We start from the raw sequence: 19069 nt of genomic DNA, 5'->3' as shown, positions 1-19069 counted from the left end.
AAAAACAATAGGAGGCATTACTTTTCAAGATGCCCTCATATTTCTTTCACTAATGCATTCTCAAATTAATATCAACAAATTTAATACCGCATTGACATAATTTAGATCGATTCTTTACTCCGATGTGCACACACAGACTATATAACATTGGCCAGTGACAGAAGCACAAATATGTAGACTATTGTCCCTAACAAAAGAGCTGACTTACTTATTAACTCCTGTCTCATTTATCAAAGTCACTGATTTACCAATGTATCGACCAATATTGTATTACATCATACACAAGCAAATGAAAAATGGAGAGTATGCACTTGTTTCTATTCCTACTGTCATGTCAATGCTTCCTCACTGTTACAGGTCAGTTACAAATGTCATGTTGTACTTTTCAAAATCTGAATTGAATAAGATTGTTTGATTATTCTTACAAACGATTATATATATATATATACATATATATATATATATATATATATATATATATATATATATATATATATATATATATAGATATATATATATAGATATATATATATATATATATACGGTATATATATATATATATATATATATATATATATATATATATATATATATATATATATATATATATATATATATATATATATATATATATATATATATATATATATATATATATATATATTGTTACGGTTTTTAGAACCTTCACTTTGTAAATTTTAGTAAATGTTCCCTTATAAATCATCCCCTGTAAATATCCCCATTATTTGGCTTGATTAAAGATCGCACTAGGATCGCACTAGGCACTAGGGTTCAAAGTGCAGAGAGAGCGGTAGGGCAGCGTTCGCTGCCCCTTGTCTTGATTCGGTTGTTGGCCCCAAGCCGCCATTGAACATGCGGTCTCAAGCCGAGGAAAAAGGGGGCGGGACACAAGAACAAGGTGTGGCACGTCAACTCAACATCAAGGGGCGGACCGGCGAGCTCTGAAAGCCAACCAGAGCCGAGGCAAGCTCACCATTGGGCGTGTCCTGGAAGCCGGCGGCTTGATCTAAGAACGCCATATAAAAACGGCTGCGAGGGACTGCTTCAAGAGATGAGAGAGAGAGGAGAGATGAGTGCGAAGGTCCGAGGTACCAGAGGAGAGCACGCTGAATCGTGAGGCAGGAGAGTGGGTCCGTTGGCAACGACAATCTCGCCATATATTCACATTGTCCGACCGCGTGAAACTAATACGTGCAGCTGCCGCCGGGTTTTGCCTAAAGCCCGGAGCGTGGACCGGAGCGTGGACTGGAGCGGACCTCGACACTGTGCATCTACCCGGACCTTCCTGCCCTGCCAGCCTGCCTGGACCTTCTCCTCCTTCCAGCCACTCCTTCCAGCCATTCCTTCCTGCCATTACCCTCCTGTGTACGTCTGTTTGTTTGTCTGGGGTATAATATAAGACTGTTTTAAGGCTGCCCTGTGTACCTGTTTCTTCCTCTCCTTGTAAATGCCCTTCTTTCATTTCCTCTTCATTTCGTGTACATAATTAATAAATATCTGTTCTTCCTTTACTTTGGTTTCTTCTTTCCCCGATCGTTTTTAGTCTCTTCTTCCAATTGAGTACCTGCGGCACGATTCGGCCAACGCTCGGAGTCGGGTTAGTCCCTTGTTAACGGCTCGAGCTGCGGATTGCTAAACCACTCGGCAATCTTCCATCTTGTCCGTGGCTCGAGCAGAAGTAGCGCCCTGCTTTGCGGCGAGGTTGGCGAAGGTATCTGGGACTCCATTGACCAGTCACCCTGGTCACCATCACCCCCGCAATGGAGCGCGATACCTTCTAGGACTCGGACGGCCAGTGTGATAGACGGGGGGGATTAAACACCCCTCGGTAAGGGGAGTGCCGAAACCGAGATCCGTAACAATTGGTGTCAGGAGTGGGATTGGACCCGAACCAAATTTTTTAAACCATCGGAAAAAATTTGGTCGAAATTACGAGCGGTCGAAATGTATTATTTAATATCCAAATTTATATCGTGCCATGGATAGTCAAGGCGGTCGGATGCTGGTGGGGGAGATAGAAGAGGGGTTAGAGGCGACCCAGGACCCCAGGGAGGAGATGGGGGAGATAGAGGAGGGGGTTGGAGAAGGTGTAACAGTGGGGGTTGCAGGTGCACAAGATGGCGGCGCCTCCCACGTGGTCGCGGCAGCCGAGCCCGAGATGCCGGAGTACATGTGAGTATTTATGATCCAGATAATGGCCAAGTTAGATACCCAGAAGGACGAGACGAAAGGCCTAGGGAACCAAATTGGAGAATTGAGAAATGATATGGGAAGCCAAATTGGGGGCCTAGAAGTCAAATTGGGGGGTTTAGACAACAAAATTGGGGGGCTAGAAGGCAAATTAGGGGGCCAATTTGAGGACGTGAGTAGCCAAATGAACGAAGGGTTAACGGGGTTGGAAAATAGAATGGCCGCCCAGGAGAACCAGATGGAAGGGGTGAAGAATGGGTTAACGGGGCTAGAAGACAAGATGGGAGGCAAATTGAGGGAGATGGGGGAGCAATTCGCCCGGGAAATTTAACAGATGGGGGATCAGATAGAGGAGGTAAAAAACGGGTTGGAAAGTAAATTGGATGCCCAAAGGAATGATTTGGAGCAGATGAGGGTGGTGTCTACCAAAGAGATGGGAGAGATGGGGGAGGATATAAGGCGCGGAGTGAGCGAAGAGGTCGCGGGGGTACGCGAGGAGGTGAAGCAGTGCGAGGAACGCATGGAGAGGGAGATGAGGAAGAGTATGGCGAGGTTACAAGGGGGTATAGAGGAGTTGACACAGGGAGTAGGGCAGCTGACAGTGGGACAGAAGGAGCTTGGGGAGCAGGTGGAAAAGAACACGGCGGTAATAGGGGGGTTGAAAGCGACGCAAAAAGAGATAAAGAAAGAACTAATAGCGAAGAAGAAGGAATGTCAGACGGTACATGAGGGACTGACGAAGAGGTTAGAGGAGGTGGTAGAGACAATGGAGACGAAAGAACGGGAAGTCAGGACGCACATAGAAACGACCAAGGTGGCCTTAGAGGGGGAAATTGAAGGGGCACACTGGGAAATAAAGGAGGTGAAACAGAAGTTAGAGGAGGTGGAAGAGGGGGTAAGTGAAATTAAGAAGAGATGGAGGGAGACTAAGAAAGATATAAAGGAGGAGGTGATGGAATTGGTGCAAGGTCTGTGCTCACAGCATGATGATGTGCTTACTGACCAAATAAAGAGTTTGCAGGTGGCGGAGGAGGAGCGAAGGAGAAGAGGCGCCGAGGTGAGTGGCGATATGCTCGGAAATGTATATGGTGTGAAGGGAGATTCAGCAAGCTTGGGTGTTGGTCTAGACCCGGGCGTTCGTGAGAGGCCGCTGCTGAGGTGTGCGACTGGTGCAGAGTGCGTGGAAAGAGGATGCGTGCAAGGATGTCCGACTATGGGGAGTGCGAAAGGTATTGGTGAGCCAGGGTGTGCGGTGGTGATTGGGTGTGTGCAAGAATGCACCCCCATGAGTGGTACAGAGTCCGGCCTGGTTCGAGGGAAGGTAGGAGGGGTCGGAATGGCGCCCCCTTGTGGTTGCGGTGTTCCGGCCGGGCAAGATTGGGCCATCGGGCAGGAGACCGAAAGGCTCCGCGCCGAGGTGGACCTCGGAATCTCGGCCCGACGAAACCTCCTCCCCTGCATCGAGTGCCGGACGGACCCAACCGCAGTAGACAGACCACCCGCATTCATTGCTCGGCTTTGCGAAGCCGAGCTTCGGAAATGTAACGACGCACCGAGGCTCGTAGTTTAATGGACTGGATTGCGATGGTAGTAGTGATCGTGATGGCGAATGGTAGTTTTACCATTCACCTCACATCACCTACAGGGCACATGAGCATTAGTTTAAGGGGTGGCTGTGCAAATTAGCCCGGAAGGGTTAGGATAAAATGATAGGGATTTAGAGATGACAGTAGGTAACTGTAGATTTAAGTAGCGACATGATACCTGTAGAGGGGACGTAGAATAGGTTAGATGGTTGTTAATGACGTGGTATGTGCTTAGTTTAAAGGGAAGACGGGGAGCACCAAGTTAGAGGGAAACCAGGTAGTCAGATGATGCAGTTGTGTTTGTAGTGAGAGTGATGAAATGAGGAATTGGTATGAAAGTGCACGGTAGTGCTGGTTATGAAATGAGGCAATGCTCGTGAATGATGTGTGTGTGTGTGTGTGAAAGTGAATGAGCAGAGCATTGTGGACATGTGAGTAATTGTGATTGTGCATTGTATTGAGCGAATGGTCCTGGAGGGAAAGAGGGTGCAAGTGCCACCAGGTGTGCAGGTGATACCAGGTGTGTGGGCACAGGTGTGCAAGCGAAGCACAGGTGTATGGAGAATGGTTGTGTGGAATAGCTAGTATGGGATAGATGGTCTGGAGTGAATGGAGCATGGAATAAATGGAGTATGGAATGGATGGTGTGGAGTGAGTAGTGTGGAATATGTGGAGTGGAGTGGTTGGTGCGAAAGGAGTGGATGGGGAAGATGGACCCCTTCACGAGTACCCGGGCAGGGTAGTTTAAAAGTAGGTAGAGGGAGTAGGTAAATTGTGGTTGGATATTGGCATCTGTGGTGCGGGTAGTTGCACAGAAGTGTTGTGTTGGGTGCATTAGTGGAGTCAATTGGCTGGGCGTGTGGCCTGTTAGTACGAATTATTAAATGGGCACTCCGCCACTGTCAGTATGTCGGCCAGGTGAGGCCGCCGGTAGGCTCTGGGAGCCAGTAGAGTTGTTCAATGGGGCCCGAGGATCCGGAGGACGGACCCGGGTAGCCCGACGCCAGAGAGGGCGGTAGGGGGTGAGAGCGCCAGAGGGCCTTCCCCCGGTAGGTTAGGGTAAGGAGCGGGTAAGCTCGGAAGGCAACTACAGTGGTGGAGGTGTGCAGGTGGGCGGACCTGCTGGGAGCGCCACATGACCCAGCCCGGAAATTGTGCGAAGGCACAGGGTGAAGAATCGGGGGAGTGAGACCCCAAATTAGTGAGCACCACAGTTTGGTCAATGGGAGTTCGGTTCTTAGAACCACATAGTGTAAGATGGCCAATGGTTTTGCAGGGAAAGACCCCGGGTAGAGTAAGTGCGTTAAAGTCATTTAGAGTATAGTTAGGATTGAAATCTCTTCGCACCATCTACATCCACTCACCAGGGTGACAAGACTCCACACCACCGGTTTGTGCAAATGTTTGGAATGGTGAGACGCATCATGACGTGGGGGTGACATTGTGCTTGTTGTTCCATCTCTTCCACCTTAGGAGGAATTGATGAGAAATTGGGCTTGATGGCAAATTTGGTTAGAGGGATTGTGGACGAAATTGATATTAGGGGAGATATGGGGAAGATAGGACAATAGAGACGGAATTGGTAAATGTGCAGAATCTTTTTAATACGGGGTAAGGGCAAGGGTAGGGTAGGTGAAATGGGGGGTGACGTACAGTAGGGATGATCTTTCTCCGCTCGCTCCCATGCGCACCTCACCTTGCATTACCTTGTATTCATGTGTACCCTTGCGATCCTGCCCCGATGCTTGCTTTGTCTTTCCTTCCCCACTCACGGCTTGTTCTTTTGGGTCCGGGGGGAGTGCGCAGGTAGCCGCAGTTGTGTGCCCGAACCGCCGCTGCACAGCCTGCCTGGACCGGTACACCACCTTATGGACCGCACGACTTGCGGCCTAGCACCACCATATGGACCACGGTTCTGTGGCTAAGCACCACACTTATGGACCCCACGTGTTGGGGCCTGGCCCCTCTGCTGGGACCGGCCATGATGGCCAGAGAAAAGCTTGCTTGCGGACCATGGTGAGGTGGCCCCTATGCCATACAGGTGGACCACCCTTAGTTGGCCCCTGTTGGCCATAAATTAAAAAATGGACCCGTTGTGTGCCTTTTTTATTATTACAAATAGGCAGCAAGCCACAAGAACAACATCAAGAAACATCGGGCCAGCAGAGCAGGAGCTGACAAGAACAAGGTCATCAGTTTGTTTATTTTTGAATTGTGATGACTGTGGTGCTCTATTGGACTTATTGGTGCTTTGGTGCTTTGGTGAATTGTAATGCTCTTGTGCTCGGGGGTGCACTGCAATATCAATTGTGCATCCCCGGGCATGTGGGTATGGTGTATCGGTACAGTGCAGTGCATGCTAATTCCTCTTGCAAAACATATTTTTGTCTCCCAAATGACAGGTCCTGGGTTCGCATTGTAAATACCAAATAGTCTTTGTAAACAACATGCTCCCCACCGGCTAAATGTATAGTTTGAAGACCATTCCGTGATTCGGTTATTCTGTGGGCGTGAGTCTGTTAGGTAGGATGCAACGTAGCAGGGGGACATACTTAGTTTTTTTTAAACTGTCGCACTCAAGGGTAAGGTTAATAGTAGAGGGCTACTACACCTGAGTGTCACATTAAGTTAAAGTTATTTCAGGCCGGGACTGCCCTGGAGAAGAGACGGGTGCTGTGTTATGGTTTTTAGAACCTTCACTTTGTAAATTTTAGTAAATGTTCCCTTATAAATCATCCCCTGTAAATATCCCCATTATTTGGCTTTATTAAAGATCGCACCCTAGTTAGTCCATGTACAACACGTAGAGCACCATAGGACCTCTCTGTAGTTATTTCATTATTATGTGTTTCAGTTAAGGATCTGTTCCCAATAGTTGAATCTGCGTTGCATTAATCAAATACGATAGGCCCCTTCAATTTCCCCAATCATCTCCCGCTCTTCAAAGTGCAGAGCGAGCGGTAGGGCAGCGTTCGCTGCCCCTTGTCTTGATTCGGTTGTTGGCCCCAAGCCGCCATTGAACATGCGGTCTCAAGCCAAGGCAAAAGGGGGCGGGACACAAGAACAAGGTGTGGCACGTCAACTCACCATCAAGGGGCGGACCGGCGAGCTCTGAAAGCCAACCAGGGCCGAGGCAAGCTCATCATTGGGCGTGTCCTGGGAGCCGGCGGCATGATCTAAGAACGCCATATAAAAGCGGCTGCGAGGGACTGCTTCAAGAGATGAGAAAGAGAGATGAGTGCGAAGGTCCGAGGTACCAGAGGAGAACACGCTGAATCGTGAGACAGGAGAGTGGGTCCATTGGCAACGACAATCTCGCCATATATTCACATTGTCCGACCGAAACAAATACGTGCAGCTGCCGCCGGGTTTCGCCTAAAGCCCGGAGCATGGACCGGAGTGTGGACTGGAGCGGACCTCGACGCTGTGCATCTACCCGGAGCTTCCTGCCCTGCCAGCCTGCCTGGACCTTCTCCTCCTTCCAGCCACCCCTTCCAGCCATTCCTTACTGCCATTACCTCCCGTGTAAGTCTGTTTGTTTGTCTGGGGTATAATATAAGACTGTTTTAAGGCTGCCCTGTGTACCTGCTTCTTCCTCTCCTTGTAAATGCCCTTCTTTCATTTCCTCTTCATTTCATGTACATAATTAATAAATATCTGTTCTTCCTTTACTTTGGTTTCTTCTTTCCCCGTTCGTTTTAGTCCCTTCTTCCAATTGAGTACCTGTGGCACGATTCGGCCAACGCTCGGAGTCGGGTTAGTCCTTTGTTAACGGCTCGAGCTGCGGATTGCTAAACCGCTCGGCAATTTTCCATCTTGTCCGTGGCTCGAGCAGAAGTAGCGCCCTGCTTTGCGGCGAGGTTGGCGAAGGTATCTGGGACTCCATTGACCAGTCACCCTGGTCAACCTCACCCCCGCAAAGGAGCGCGATACCTTCTAGGACTCGGACGGCCAGTGTGATAGACGAGGGGATTAAACCCCCCTCGGTAAGGGGAGTGCCGAAACCGAGATCCGTAACAATATATATATAAATGTGTGTGTATATGTATGTATGTATATATATATATATATATATATATATATATATATATATATATATATATATATATATATATATATATATATATATATATATTGGGTGGATAAGACTGTCATACGTTTTTTTCATGTAATTATTTTGCATAAATTTGTGATTTTTTTGGGGCTGGCAAATGTACAGTGGCCTCCATAAGTATTGGAACAGTGAAGTCCAATTTGTTATTATTGTTATGCACTCAAGAAATTTGAATTTGAGATCAAATCGTGAATATGAAGCAAGAGTACAGAAAGAAGGTCAGCTTTATATGTGATGTATGCCACATGTAGACCTCACCGTCGGGAACATATAACAACTGGACATGGATGTACATGTGACTTCCAGGTTGGCGGGCCCGGAGTGACGTCGTGCTTCCTGGTCGCCCAATAAAAGCCACTTTGAATTGAGCTGAATTGGTGTTCTTTTGAAGGAACCATACATGGTGTATATCAATAATAACAACGAGAACCGCACTCAGTAGAGAGCATACCTCCACCAGGCTGAACAGTTTATGTTTTGTATCCCACTGATAGATGTGGATTCGGACCTGAACCAAAATCTAATCGGCTTGTTCTTGTCACCTAACCAACTCCTCCACCAAGTTTAGTCATAAGTCATAACTAATCTTTTTAAATATCATGTTATTTATCGTTTTTGGCCCGATCTCTCAATGTTGAAGAATCACTTAAAAATTAAATAATTCTCATATCCGAATCCATATTCAGATCTTCACCAAAATCGAATCGAATCGTCCTTGTCAGACACCCAACCTGTCCACCAGGTTTCGTCCAAATCCGTGCACAACGTTTTGAGATATCCTGCTATGTATCGTTTTTGGTCCGATCTCCCAATGATGAAGAATCACTTAGAAAATTCTAGTAGCCGGATCCGAATCCGGATCTTCACAAAAATCTAATCATTTAGTCCTTGTCACATACACTACCTCTCTGCAAAATTTCGCCAGAATCCGTCCACAACGTTTTGAGATATCTTGTTCACAAACAAACAAACAGGCAAACAAACAGACAGGGGTGAAAACATAACCTCCATTCACCTTCGGTGGCGAAGGTAATAATAACCAAGTTTTTGGTGATGTTAATGGATCATAGGCTCAATGCAGTTATTACATGTCAGGGATATGTAACCAAATACTAACTATTCTACTACTTTAATTTACTTTAAGTTCATCTGTTCCAATACTTATGCTTATATCTAAAATGGGGGGACTGAACATAGAAAGTGCTATTATTCTACAATGGTAAAACATATATACTGTTGTGGATATGAGAATTGTGTTTTTTTGATTGTGGTAAAATATCACCCTCCTTCCTCCATTTGGTGTATAAAGGTCAAAGGTCGTGGCCGTAGTTATTCCATATACAATCACGTAGCAAATCATAGATTTCCCCCTTGTTCAGTAGTTATCTCCTTATTATGTGTATTAGATTAAGGCTGTGTCTTCCATTAATTGACACTCCATTGCACCGAATTCAAACAAGGTAGATTCCCTTCACATTCCCCTTTTGTCATGCCAACTGCATTGGGTGGTTTTCGGCATTCCGCTGCTGCTTTGGGGTTGTCTTTTTTCGCTGCAAGACTCCATTAGCCACGAGGTCATCTTGGAGCAGAAGGTGGGAGGAGTCATCCCAGCACCAGGAACAAGGCGTGGCCTTGCAAACGCCTCCTCTAGGGGCGGGATCGGTGAGCCCTCGCGACCAACCAAGGCCGAGGCGAGCTCACCGATGGGCGTGTCGTGGAGGCCGGTGGCTTGATCGCCCCAGGGGCAATAAAAGCGCGGGCAGAAGCCTTTGAGAGAGAGAGAACCCGTCACGCAACGCCCCCACATCAGATGCGGCAGAGACAGCAAGCAGTCGGAGAGAGAGGCGGCGGATGTGGCAGATACGTGACAAGAGCAGTCCACCGGAGTTCAGTTCAGAGGAGGAGAGAGGGAGTTCTGGAAAGGAAAGAGCATAGCCAAGGAGCACAAGGCGAATGAGAATCGGCATGCCCTGCTCGCGGTACCAACCAGCACTCGAAGGAACAGCAAGTGCGGGCACGCGAACCTCGACGTCCCGCGGTCCTCGGATCTCCCTGTCGCCCGTTCTGTGAACCAGAGTGCGAGGAGTCGAGCTGTCACCTCCAGCCCTGCCGTTTGCACGGACCTGACCCTTCCTCTCCCTCCAGCATTCGTTCCTGCCATTCCATCCTACTGTGTACGTGAGTTTGTTCTGTGTGTCTTGTCCTGGGGTTAAGTAAGACCGTTTAGTTAAGTTAAATTGCACCGTGTCCTTCTGGTCCGTCCCTCTTTCTGCATTATTTTATTATCCTTCCTTCTTCCTTGGTTTCTTTCATTGTGTAAATAGGAGTAATAAATCATATTCGTATTTCCAACTATTTGTCTTCTTCTTCTTCACATGCATCGTCTTTGTCTTTTCCCCATTGAAAACCTGTGGCACGATTTGGCCAACGTTCAAGGATCGGGTCTAGTTTCTGTTAATAGTTCGTGCCGCGGTTGCTAAAACCGCTCGGCAATTAACATCTGTCCGCGGTACGAACGGGACTGTGCACCTGCCTTTCCAGAGGTAGCTGGGCAGCGTCAGGGACCACGTCGGTCAGTTATAGGAGAGGGGATTAATCCCCCCTCTAAGGGGAACAGAGGCCGACGTTGGGTTCCATAACAATACATAGAAATACCAAGAGATAAAAGCTGACCTTCTGTACTCTTGTCTCACATTAATTTTTTTAAATCTCAAATCCAAATTTCTTAAGTATATAGCAATAATTACAAATTTGACTTCATTGTTCCAATACTTATGGAGGGCACTGGATGCAGTTATTGCTGTAACAAAATGGGAATTGTTGCTTTGGTGCAGACATGGATGAAAAATTATCGCATTAATTTATACGATAATAATGTGAAATAACTTCCTGTCTGTATCTTGTGAAAGAGGTGTCATCGAATTGCAAGATAATTGGTTTATCTTGGGATTCAGAGCAGCAGCAATGATAACAATCACATTAGGTAGGCTCAGGTTTGACGTTTCGACCACAAAGCGGTCTGCATCTGGAATTATGCGGAAAATGTGTGCCAGACATTAAGTACCATCTGGGGGAGATTGATGGGGTAGGAGGGGAGGGGGAGAAAGGGGAACTCAAAAATGGGAGGGGAGTCTCACATCACATAAAGGAGCAAACAGTGACTCCTGTGTCATCCTTCATCATAAGCATAGTGCTACAGAGATGTGGGTTTGTGTGTGTCATTTGTTATCTCCAAATGTTGATTTCAGAAGGTGGAACGGAACCCTTCAAGGTCTCGATGTATCCACCTTCGTGAAAACAGTGTTCTGTGATTAGTTCCACCAATATTGTAAAATGAGATTCAAAGACTTTGTCCCAGTGTCCTGTCTCAGTATGTGCTCTACAATGTCAGACCTCACACCACCCGCATTACAGGGGGTATTTTCACCAAACCTAAGTGTAGTTTGTCCCACACCCACCGTACAGCACAAATGTGATCCCATACAACCACCACCAAGAAAGCTCTCGAAGTCGGGCTGAATGTCAACCCCAAAGGGTTTTATGTTGCAGGCATCAGGAAGCTGATATTTGTAAGGATTATGGGACAAAACACACCTAACACTTCAAATATTATGCTTAAAAATGTATGTATACCTGTCGGTTGTGAGTTTATGTCTATAATACTAGACAGTGTGTGTGTGTGTGTGTGTGTGTGTGTGTGTGTGTGTGTGTGTGTGCCAGTTATTGTGTGTGTCAGTAGGTTGGTGTGTGTGTGTGTGTGTCAGTAGGTTGGTGTGTGTGTGTGTGTGTGTGTCTCCTCCATAACTGCAAAACCATGAAACTTGCCGGCCTGAAACTTTGAATGCATACAAAGGGAACTCCAAGGGAGTGTATGAATGAAAACTGGGTGTTTGGATAAATTAAAACACATTTTGAAGATGATTAACTGGCTTATTTAATGAAAACAAAAACAGGCGTTATCCTTCGTCAGCCCGCTGTCCCATGCTTGGGTCTTAAACGTCGTTTCGACTTGCTCAAAATGCCTTGCTTTGGAACAAGCCACAATGGATTCTGCACGATTAAGCACTCAATTTTTTATTTTCACTTTCCTCACACATCATCGAATGTCAGATCTTCATACCTACGAATCACTGCATACATCACGTTTGAGGTGCTATAGTTTTCAAATTAGGAGCTTGGAGCGACATCATGCATTAGCTGATGTGATTTTCCATGATGGCCTGCATCATAGTCTCTCGGACTAATTAAAATGCGCAATCGAAGTTCTGAGATTTTAAAAAGAGAGTGAGAAATCCATGCAGTATTATGGATTACATAAAGGCTCCCTCATTCACAGCTGTTATGTCTGGCTGCATGGTGTATATAGACTTATAGAGCCTCTCAGCTCTGAAAATGCCATAAAAGCAAGCCGTTACTTATCAACCGATGTTTGTACGCCATGGCGATACAGTCACAAGTGGCGTAATTAATTTTTATCACAGCAGATGTCGTTTTTGAAAATAGAATTGCAAAATGACATTAAAGACAATGTTAAGGTGATAAAACAACGGTTTCGTTGGAGTGCTTGCTTGAGTGTTTGAGCCACTTGGCGAACACTTTACAAGCTTAGGCTCTGCAAGCTTCCATGGCAATATAGTGGGGCGGCTTAGCCCAAATATTCAAAAGAATTGTGCATTTTGTGAAACAAGCACCAAATTTGGCACAAATATACATTAATATGTTGCGAACATTTTCAGATATTGGGCCACTTGAAATTCCGTAATTTTTTTTTTCAAATTTTTTCAAATTTCGTAATTTCAAATTTTTCGGGTGACACCGTCACAATTTCGGTCTTCGAGGCCGGCCGATAGGCAAAGTGTGACCGGAAGGGACGAGGTTCTCCTGACCACGTGGCCCTCGATCTGGGAAGCGAGAGGCGTTCCATTAGTGGACGCGCCCCTCACGCCCGACTTTTGGGCGGCCCCGGCAGGCCGTTTGTTTTGACGTTCCGTGACAGGCCCCGCACCCCCACCTCCGGGCCGACCGGAAGCTTGTGCTGAGTACATCATACCTGAACAACTCAGTGAGGCAGAACACAGCAGTGCACACCAGGGTGACCCCTTCAGTGCATAAACCAATTAACCTGTCCACTGCAGGGCATATAGAAATGAAGTTATTTTCTGCATATAATAATAATATAAGTTCAGTTCTATATAACAATTTCTGTTATCACCACTACCACTACAACTACCACTACTACAAGCTTTGTCTGGAATTTTGTGGACTAACAGACAAACAGACATACAGACAAGCTGGGATCAAAACATTACCTCCTTCCACCATTGAGTGTAGAGGTAAACATCATGGAAATTATATCATGCCCTAGATTTAATTCATGCTTACCCGTGTATTTGCTTCACTGGTTCACAAGGTCTTTTGCATACATGTAATTCAGACTCTCGTCTTCATTGCTGACCACACAATGTTCGCAACATATTAATGTACATTTGTGCCAAATTTGGTGCTTGTATCACAAAATGCACAATTCTTTTGAATATTTGGGCTAAGCCGCCCCACTATATCGGCCGGCCTCGAAGACCGAAATTGTGACGGTGTCACCCGAAAAATTTGAAATTACGAAATTTGAAAAAATTTGAAAATAAAAATTACGGAATTTCAAGTGGCCCAATATCTGAAAATGTTCGCAACATATTAATGTACATTTGTGCCAAATTTGGTGCTTGTATCACAAAATGCACAACAGGTTTGCTATGCTGCTACACTAATACTGCAGCTCGGTTGGCCATTGGGACATATGATGAGTTTGGAAGGCAAAATAAATTGGAGGATTAGAATTAATAAAGCAACGGGACAAGCACCACTGGATGGCCGAGAGGTGCGCACACTCGCTCTAAGCCATCTAGCCTGGGTTTGAATCCCGACCCAGCTATAAACTGCCATCCTGGTGCTTCACAGGCACGGTGATTCATCAATGTAGGTGCCATCCCTCAAATGGACCTTAAACTGGGCGTCATGTCTGCCGGATTACCCCCTCCCTCCTTATTGCCTGCCTCCCCCTTCCTCACTCTCTTTCTGCCACCCATCTCTCTCTCCCATCTCTATCTCTCTGCCATTGCCAGCCTCTCTGGGAGGGGGTCTGGGAGTCTAGAGGGATGGGGAGAGGGTGGGAGGAGGGAGGGGAGAGAGTGGGAGGAGGGAGGGGAGAGGTTGGGAGGAGGAGTGGGAGGAGGGAGGGGAGAGGATAGGAGGAGGGAGGGGAGAGGGTGGGAGGAGGGAGGGGAGAGGGTGGGAGGAGGGAGGGGAAAGTGTTGGAAGATGGAGGGGTGGGAGGAGGGAGGGGAAAGTGTTGGAAGATGGAGGGGTGAGAGGAGGAAGGGGCAAGGGTTGGGTGGGAATCGGGAGGGAGGGGTGGGTGGGAGGAGGGAGGGGTGGGGTGAGAGGAGGGAAGGGAAGGTGTGAGGTGGGAGTTCGGAGGCAGGGAACGGGGTGGGATGAGGCTTAAACATGTAGACTGTGGGCCATGCCTCAAAATAATACTTTTTCGTAGTCTCCACCTGGGGGCTACTTGATATTTCCAACAGTAATAGGTAATAGGTCAGTGATCATTTCTTTCAATGTTCCCATCATACTAAAATATGCCATTTGTGTCTGTCTGTCTGTCTGATGAATTTTTGATGCCAATACATTCCGTCGCTACTTATCCAATCTCAACCAAACTTGACAGGATGATGATGGATTACATAATGAAGGTTGTAGCGCTGTGGTGCTGGGCACACACGTTAAACAAAGGTAGGCCACAACGCTTTAGGTTAAGTCGAGCTCTTTATTCACTGCTCACTCGTCAGCACTGCCGTGCTCGGGGCTGCGAGCCCGCGTGTATATCTGGAGGCCACGCCTCACCTGGGGCGTGGCCGACGCCCCCTGGTGCGCGGAATTATGTCACTGCGCCAGCGAGCCATCGTGTCCGCCACACGCGCCCCCCCAGAATTCCCGCGCACCTGAAGGGTCAGTTTGTGGGGCAACCGGATGACCCGGCCGAAGCGCCCTCTGGCGGCCGGCGGTGTCTGGGATGCCGGGATGCCTCTGGCAGCATCTGGGATGGGTGCAGGGCAGGGGGGTGGTGTGACGGCGGGGTTGGGCGGTGCCGGGGGTCCGCCCACCGGGGGGCGGCCCCGACGCGGGGGCAGAGCCGCTGGTGGGAAGTGGTCCAAGTCGAGGTGGGCCGGCTTGAGGCGGTCCACGGAGACGCGGTCAGGAGTACCGCCGATGTCCAGGGTGAAATGCTACGCCCCGGTCTCCAGCACGCGGAAGGGCCCGTCGTACGGGGGCCGCAGCGGTGTCCGGTGGGCGTCGTGGCGGATGAACACGTACTCCGCCGTGCGAAGCTCCGGGGCGACGTGCGTTGGTGGGCAACCATGGTGCGCCGTCGGCACCGGGGCGAACCTCCGGGCGGTCTCCTGCAGGGCGGAGCGCTGCTGCGCCGCGGACCATGGTGCCGTGGAGTCGGGGAGGAACTCGCCCGGCACCCGCAGTGGTTGTCCGAAGACCAACTCCGCCACGGATGCGCGCAGGTCGTCCTTTGGCACCGTTCTGAGGCCCAGCAGGACCCAGGGGAGCCTGTCAACCCAGCCACCGTCGCGGAGGCTGGCCCGGAGCGCGGCCTTCATGGCGCAATGGAAGCGCTCGCACAGGCCGTTGGCCTGGGGGTGGTAGGTCGTGGTGCGGTGCAGCTGGACGCCGAGCCCCCGCGCTACCGCCCCCCAGAGCTCCGAGGTGAACTGGGGGCCGCGGTCAGACGAGATGTCCGAGGGGGTGCCGAACCGGGCCACCCAAGTGGCGATGAACGCCTGTGCGACGTCCGCCGCCGTCGTTGCTGCCAAAGGCACGGCCTACGGCCACCGGGTGGTGCGGTCCACCATGGTGAGGACGTGGGTGAAACCCCGCGAGGGGGGCAGAGGTCCCACCAAGTCCACGTGACCGTGGTCGAACCGACATTCGGGCACAGTAAACGGGGCTAACGGGGCCTGGGTGTGGCGGTGAACCTTCGCGCGCTGGCACGCGAGGCACGTCCTGGCCCAATCGCGGACGGCCTTCCGGAGGCCATGCCAGACGAACTTGTCAGCGACCAGCTTCTGCGAGGCCTTCGTGCCCGGGTGGGACAGGCCGTGGGTGGCGTCAAAAACCCGGCGCTGCCAGCCAGCGGGCACGATGGGGCGAGGCCGACCTAGGGAGACATCGCACAAGAGGGCCGTGCCCGCGCCGTCGAACGGTACCTCGGTGACGCGGAGGCCCGTGACGGCGGTCCGATAAGCCTGGATGGCGGGGTCGGCGGACTGGTCCGCCGCCATCCAGGCATAGTCGATCCCGAGGTGGACCGCGTGGGCGACGGACCGGGAAAGGCAATCCGCCACTGGGTTGTCCTTCCCCGCGACATGCCGGATGTCCGTCGTGTACTCGGACACGGCCGAGAGGTGACGCTGCTGCCGGGCCGACCACGGCTCGGCGACCTTGGTCATCGTGAAGACCAGGGGCTTGTGGTCGACGAAGGCCGCGAACGGGCGGCCCTCGAGCAGATGGCGGAAGTGCCGGACCGCCAGGTGGAGCCCGAGCAGCTCGCGGTCGAAGGTACTGTACCGCCATTCGTGCGGGCGGAGCTGCCGGCTAAAAAACGCCAGCGGCTGCCAAGCTCCCTTCACCCATTGCTCGTGCACCGCGCCCACCGCGTAGTCCGACGCGTCCGTGGTGAGGGCGATCGGTACATCAGGCGCCGGGTGCGCGAGCATGGTGGCGTTAGCCAAGGCGAGCTTCGCGCCCGCGAATGCCGCATCCATCGGCTCGGTCCAGGCAACGTCGCCTTTGCCCGGCTTCCCCCGGAGGGCCTCGTGCAGGGGGCGCAGGAGCTGGGCGATGCGGGGCAGGAAACGGTGATAAAAGTTCACCATGCCCAGGAACTCCTGGAGCCCCTTGATCATGCGGGGGCGCGGAAAACCCCTGACCGCCTCCACCTTGGCTGGTAAGGGGATGGCCCCGTGCCTGGTGACGCGGTGCCCCAAAATGTCGATTTCAGTGACGCCGAACCGGCACTTGGCGGGGTTGATGATCAGGCCATGCCCGCCCAGGCGTTCGAAGAGCGTGCGGAGATGGCGGATGTGCTCCTCACGGGACGCGCTTGTGATGAGGATGTCGTCCAGGTAGACGTACACGAAGTCCAAGTCGCGCAAGATGCTGTCCATAAGCAGCTGGAACGCCTGGGCCGCATTCTTCAACCCGAAGGGCATCCGCAGAAACTCGAAGAGGCCGAATGGTGTGATGACGGCCGTCTTCGGTATGTCCTCCGGCCTGATGGGGACTTGGTGGTATCCGCGGATGAGGTCCACCTTGGAGAAGAGGGACATTTTCGCGAACCGGGCGGAAAAGTCCTGGATGTGAGGGACCGGCTAGCGGTCGGGGGTGGTAGCATCGTTGAGGCGGCGGTAGTCTCCGCACGGCCACCACCCGCCGCCGGGCTTGGGCACAATGTGCAGCGGCGATGCCCATGCGCTGTTGGAGCGCCGGACGATGCCCAGTCACTCCAGCATGGCGAACTCCTCCTGCGCCACGGCGAGCTTCACCGGTCGAGGCGGCACGCCCGGGCGTAGACCGCTGGCCCGACGGTGGGGATGTGATGCTCCACCCCGTGCTTGAAGGCCACCGCCGAGAAGGTGGGCCGCGTGAGGGCCGGGAAACTGGCGAGGAGGCGGGTAAACTCGTCCGCTGCCGGAAGCGTGCAGACCAACCTCGCCGGGACCGAACCGCTCAGCAAGCCGCTTGGCGAGCCGCTCGGTGAGCCGCCCAGGGAGCTGCTCAACGAATTGCTCAGCGCGCAAGCAAGCGAGCTGAATGTTTCGGCTTGGACAAGGCGTCTGTGCCTCACGTCCACCAACAGCCCATGCGCACAGAGGAAGTCCGCTCCGAGTAGGCCCATGGGGACACTAGCGGTAACGAACGACCACCGAAAGCGCTGCCCCCTGAACCGCAGCAAGAGACAACGCTTCCCGAACGTGCGGATGGGCGTGCCGTTGGCGGCAAGCAAAGCGGGGCCCCAGCCCTCAGCTTGCTTGTCGGACGCGGAGGCAGGGAGGACGCTCACCTGCGCTCCCATGTCGCACGGGAAGCGACGACCCGAGGAGGTGTCTGTTATGAACAGAAGGCTGCCAGTATGGCCGACGCTCATGGCAGGAAGCGAGCGCCGGCCTGGCCGTTTCCCGACCTGCCAAAAGTACAAGGCGGGCGGCAGGACCTGGCCTTGTGGCCGAACCTGGTATGGAAGTGGCACCAGGTCTGGCCCGGTGGTGGTTGTCGCGCCGGTTGTGACGACGGTGGTGGGCGGGGCATGGCGGCGGCTACGCGCGGATCCGAACAACCTGCGCCGTGTTCCGGAGGATCCGAACGCCATGCCATGTGGTGATCCGAACCACTCGCGCCGTGCGCGGCACCGGGATCCACGACGGCCGTGCTATATGCCGGCCGTGTGTCGTGGGCTGCGAAAAACTTGTCCGCCTTCCTGGCCAGGGCGCGCGGTTCCGTAATGGTCGAACCGGCCAGCGCGAGCCGTACCTGTACAGGTAGCTGGCGGAGGAAGAGAGCACGGAAAAGGAAATCCGCGTGGCCGTCGCCGAGCAGGGACAGCATGTAATCCATGCGGGCGGACGGTCGTGTGTCGCCGAGCACGGGAAGGTCCAAAAGACGGTCAGCGCGGTCGGCCTCTGTGAGGCCAAACATGTCGAGGAGAAGTCGCTTGAGCGCTGCGTACTTGCTCTCGTCCGGCGGGTGCCGGAGGAAGGACACAACTCGGGCGGCCGTGCCGGATCCAAGGGCAGCGACCACGTAAAAGTACCTCGTGTCGTCCGCCGTGACGCCCCGGAGCTGGAATTGGGCCTCGGCCTGTAGAAACCAGGTGTCGGCCTGCGCTTCCCAGAACTCCGGGAGCTTGATCGCGACAGCGTTGATGGCCATGGCGCGTTCGGAGGACAGCAACGGCTGAACCAGTGGGGGTCACCAGTGTGGTGCTGGGCACACACGTTAAACAAAGGTAGGCCACAACGCTTTAGGTTAAGTCGAGCTCTTTATTCACTGCTCACTCTTCAGCACTGCCGTGCTCGGGGCTGCGAGCCCGCGT

At 51.4% G+C, this 19069-nt stretch overlaps 1 protein-coding gene across 4 annotated transcripts in view; it reads left to right on the top strand.

Moving 5' to 3' along the window:
* Positions 1-274: 274 nt before the first annotated feature.
* Positions 275-19069, top strand: part of LOC137431271 (lipase member H-like) — a 133655-nt gene continuing 114860 nt past the window's right edge. For all 4 annotated transcript variants that reach the window (XM_068122424.2, XM_068122404.2, XM_068122431.2 and 1 more), the window contains exon 1: positions 275-357. In XM_068122424.2, coding sequence (XP_067978525.2) covers positions 297-357 — 61 coding nt within the window. In that variant the 5' untranslated portion in view covers positions 275-296. The remainder of the gene's footprint in view (positions 358-19069) is intronic.

The sequence above is a fragment of the Myxine glutinosa genome, chromosome 1, assembly GCF_964187855.1.
Source record: "Myxine glutinosa chromosome 1, kmMyxGlut1.1, whole genome shotgun sequence".
NCBI lineage: Eukaryota > Metazoa > Chordata > Myxini > Myxiniformes > Myxinidae > Myxine > Myxine glutinosa.
This window is presented reverse-complemented; position numbering and strand designations above follow the sequence as displayed.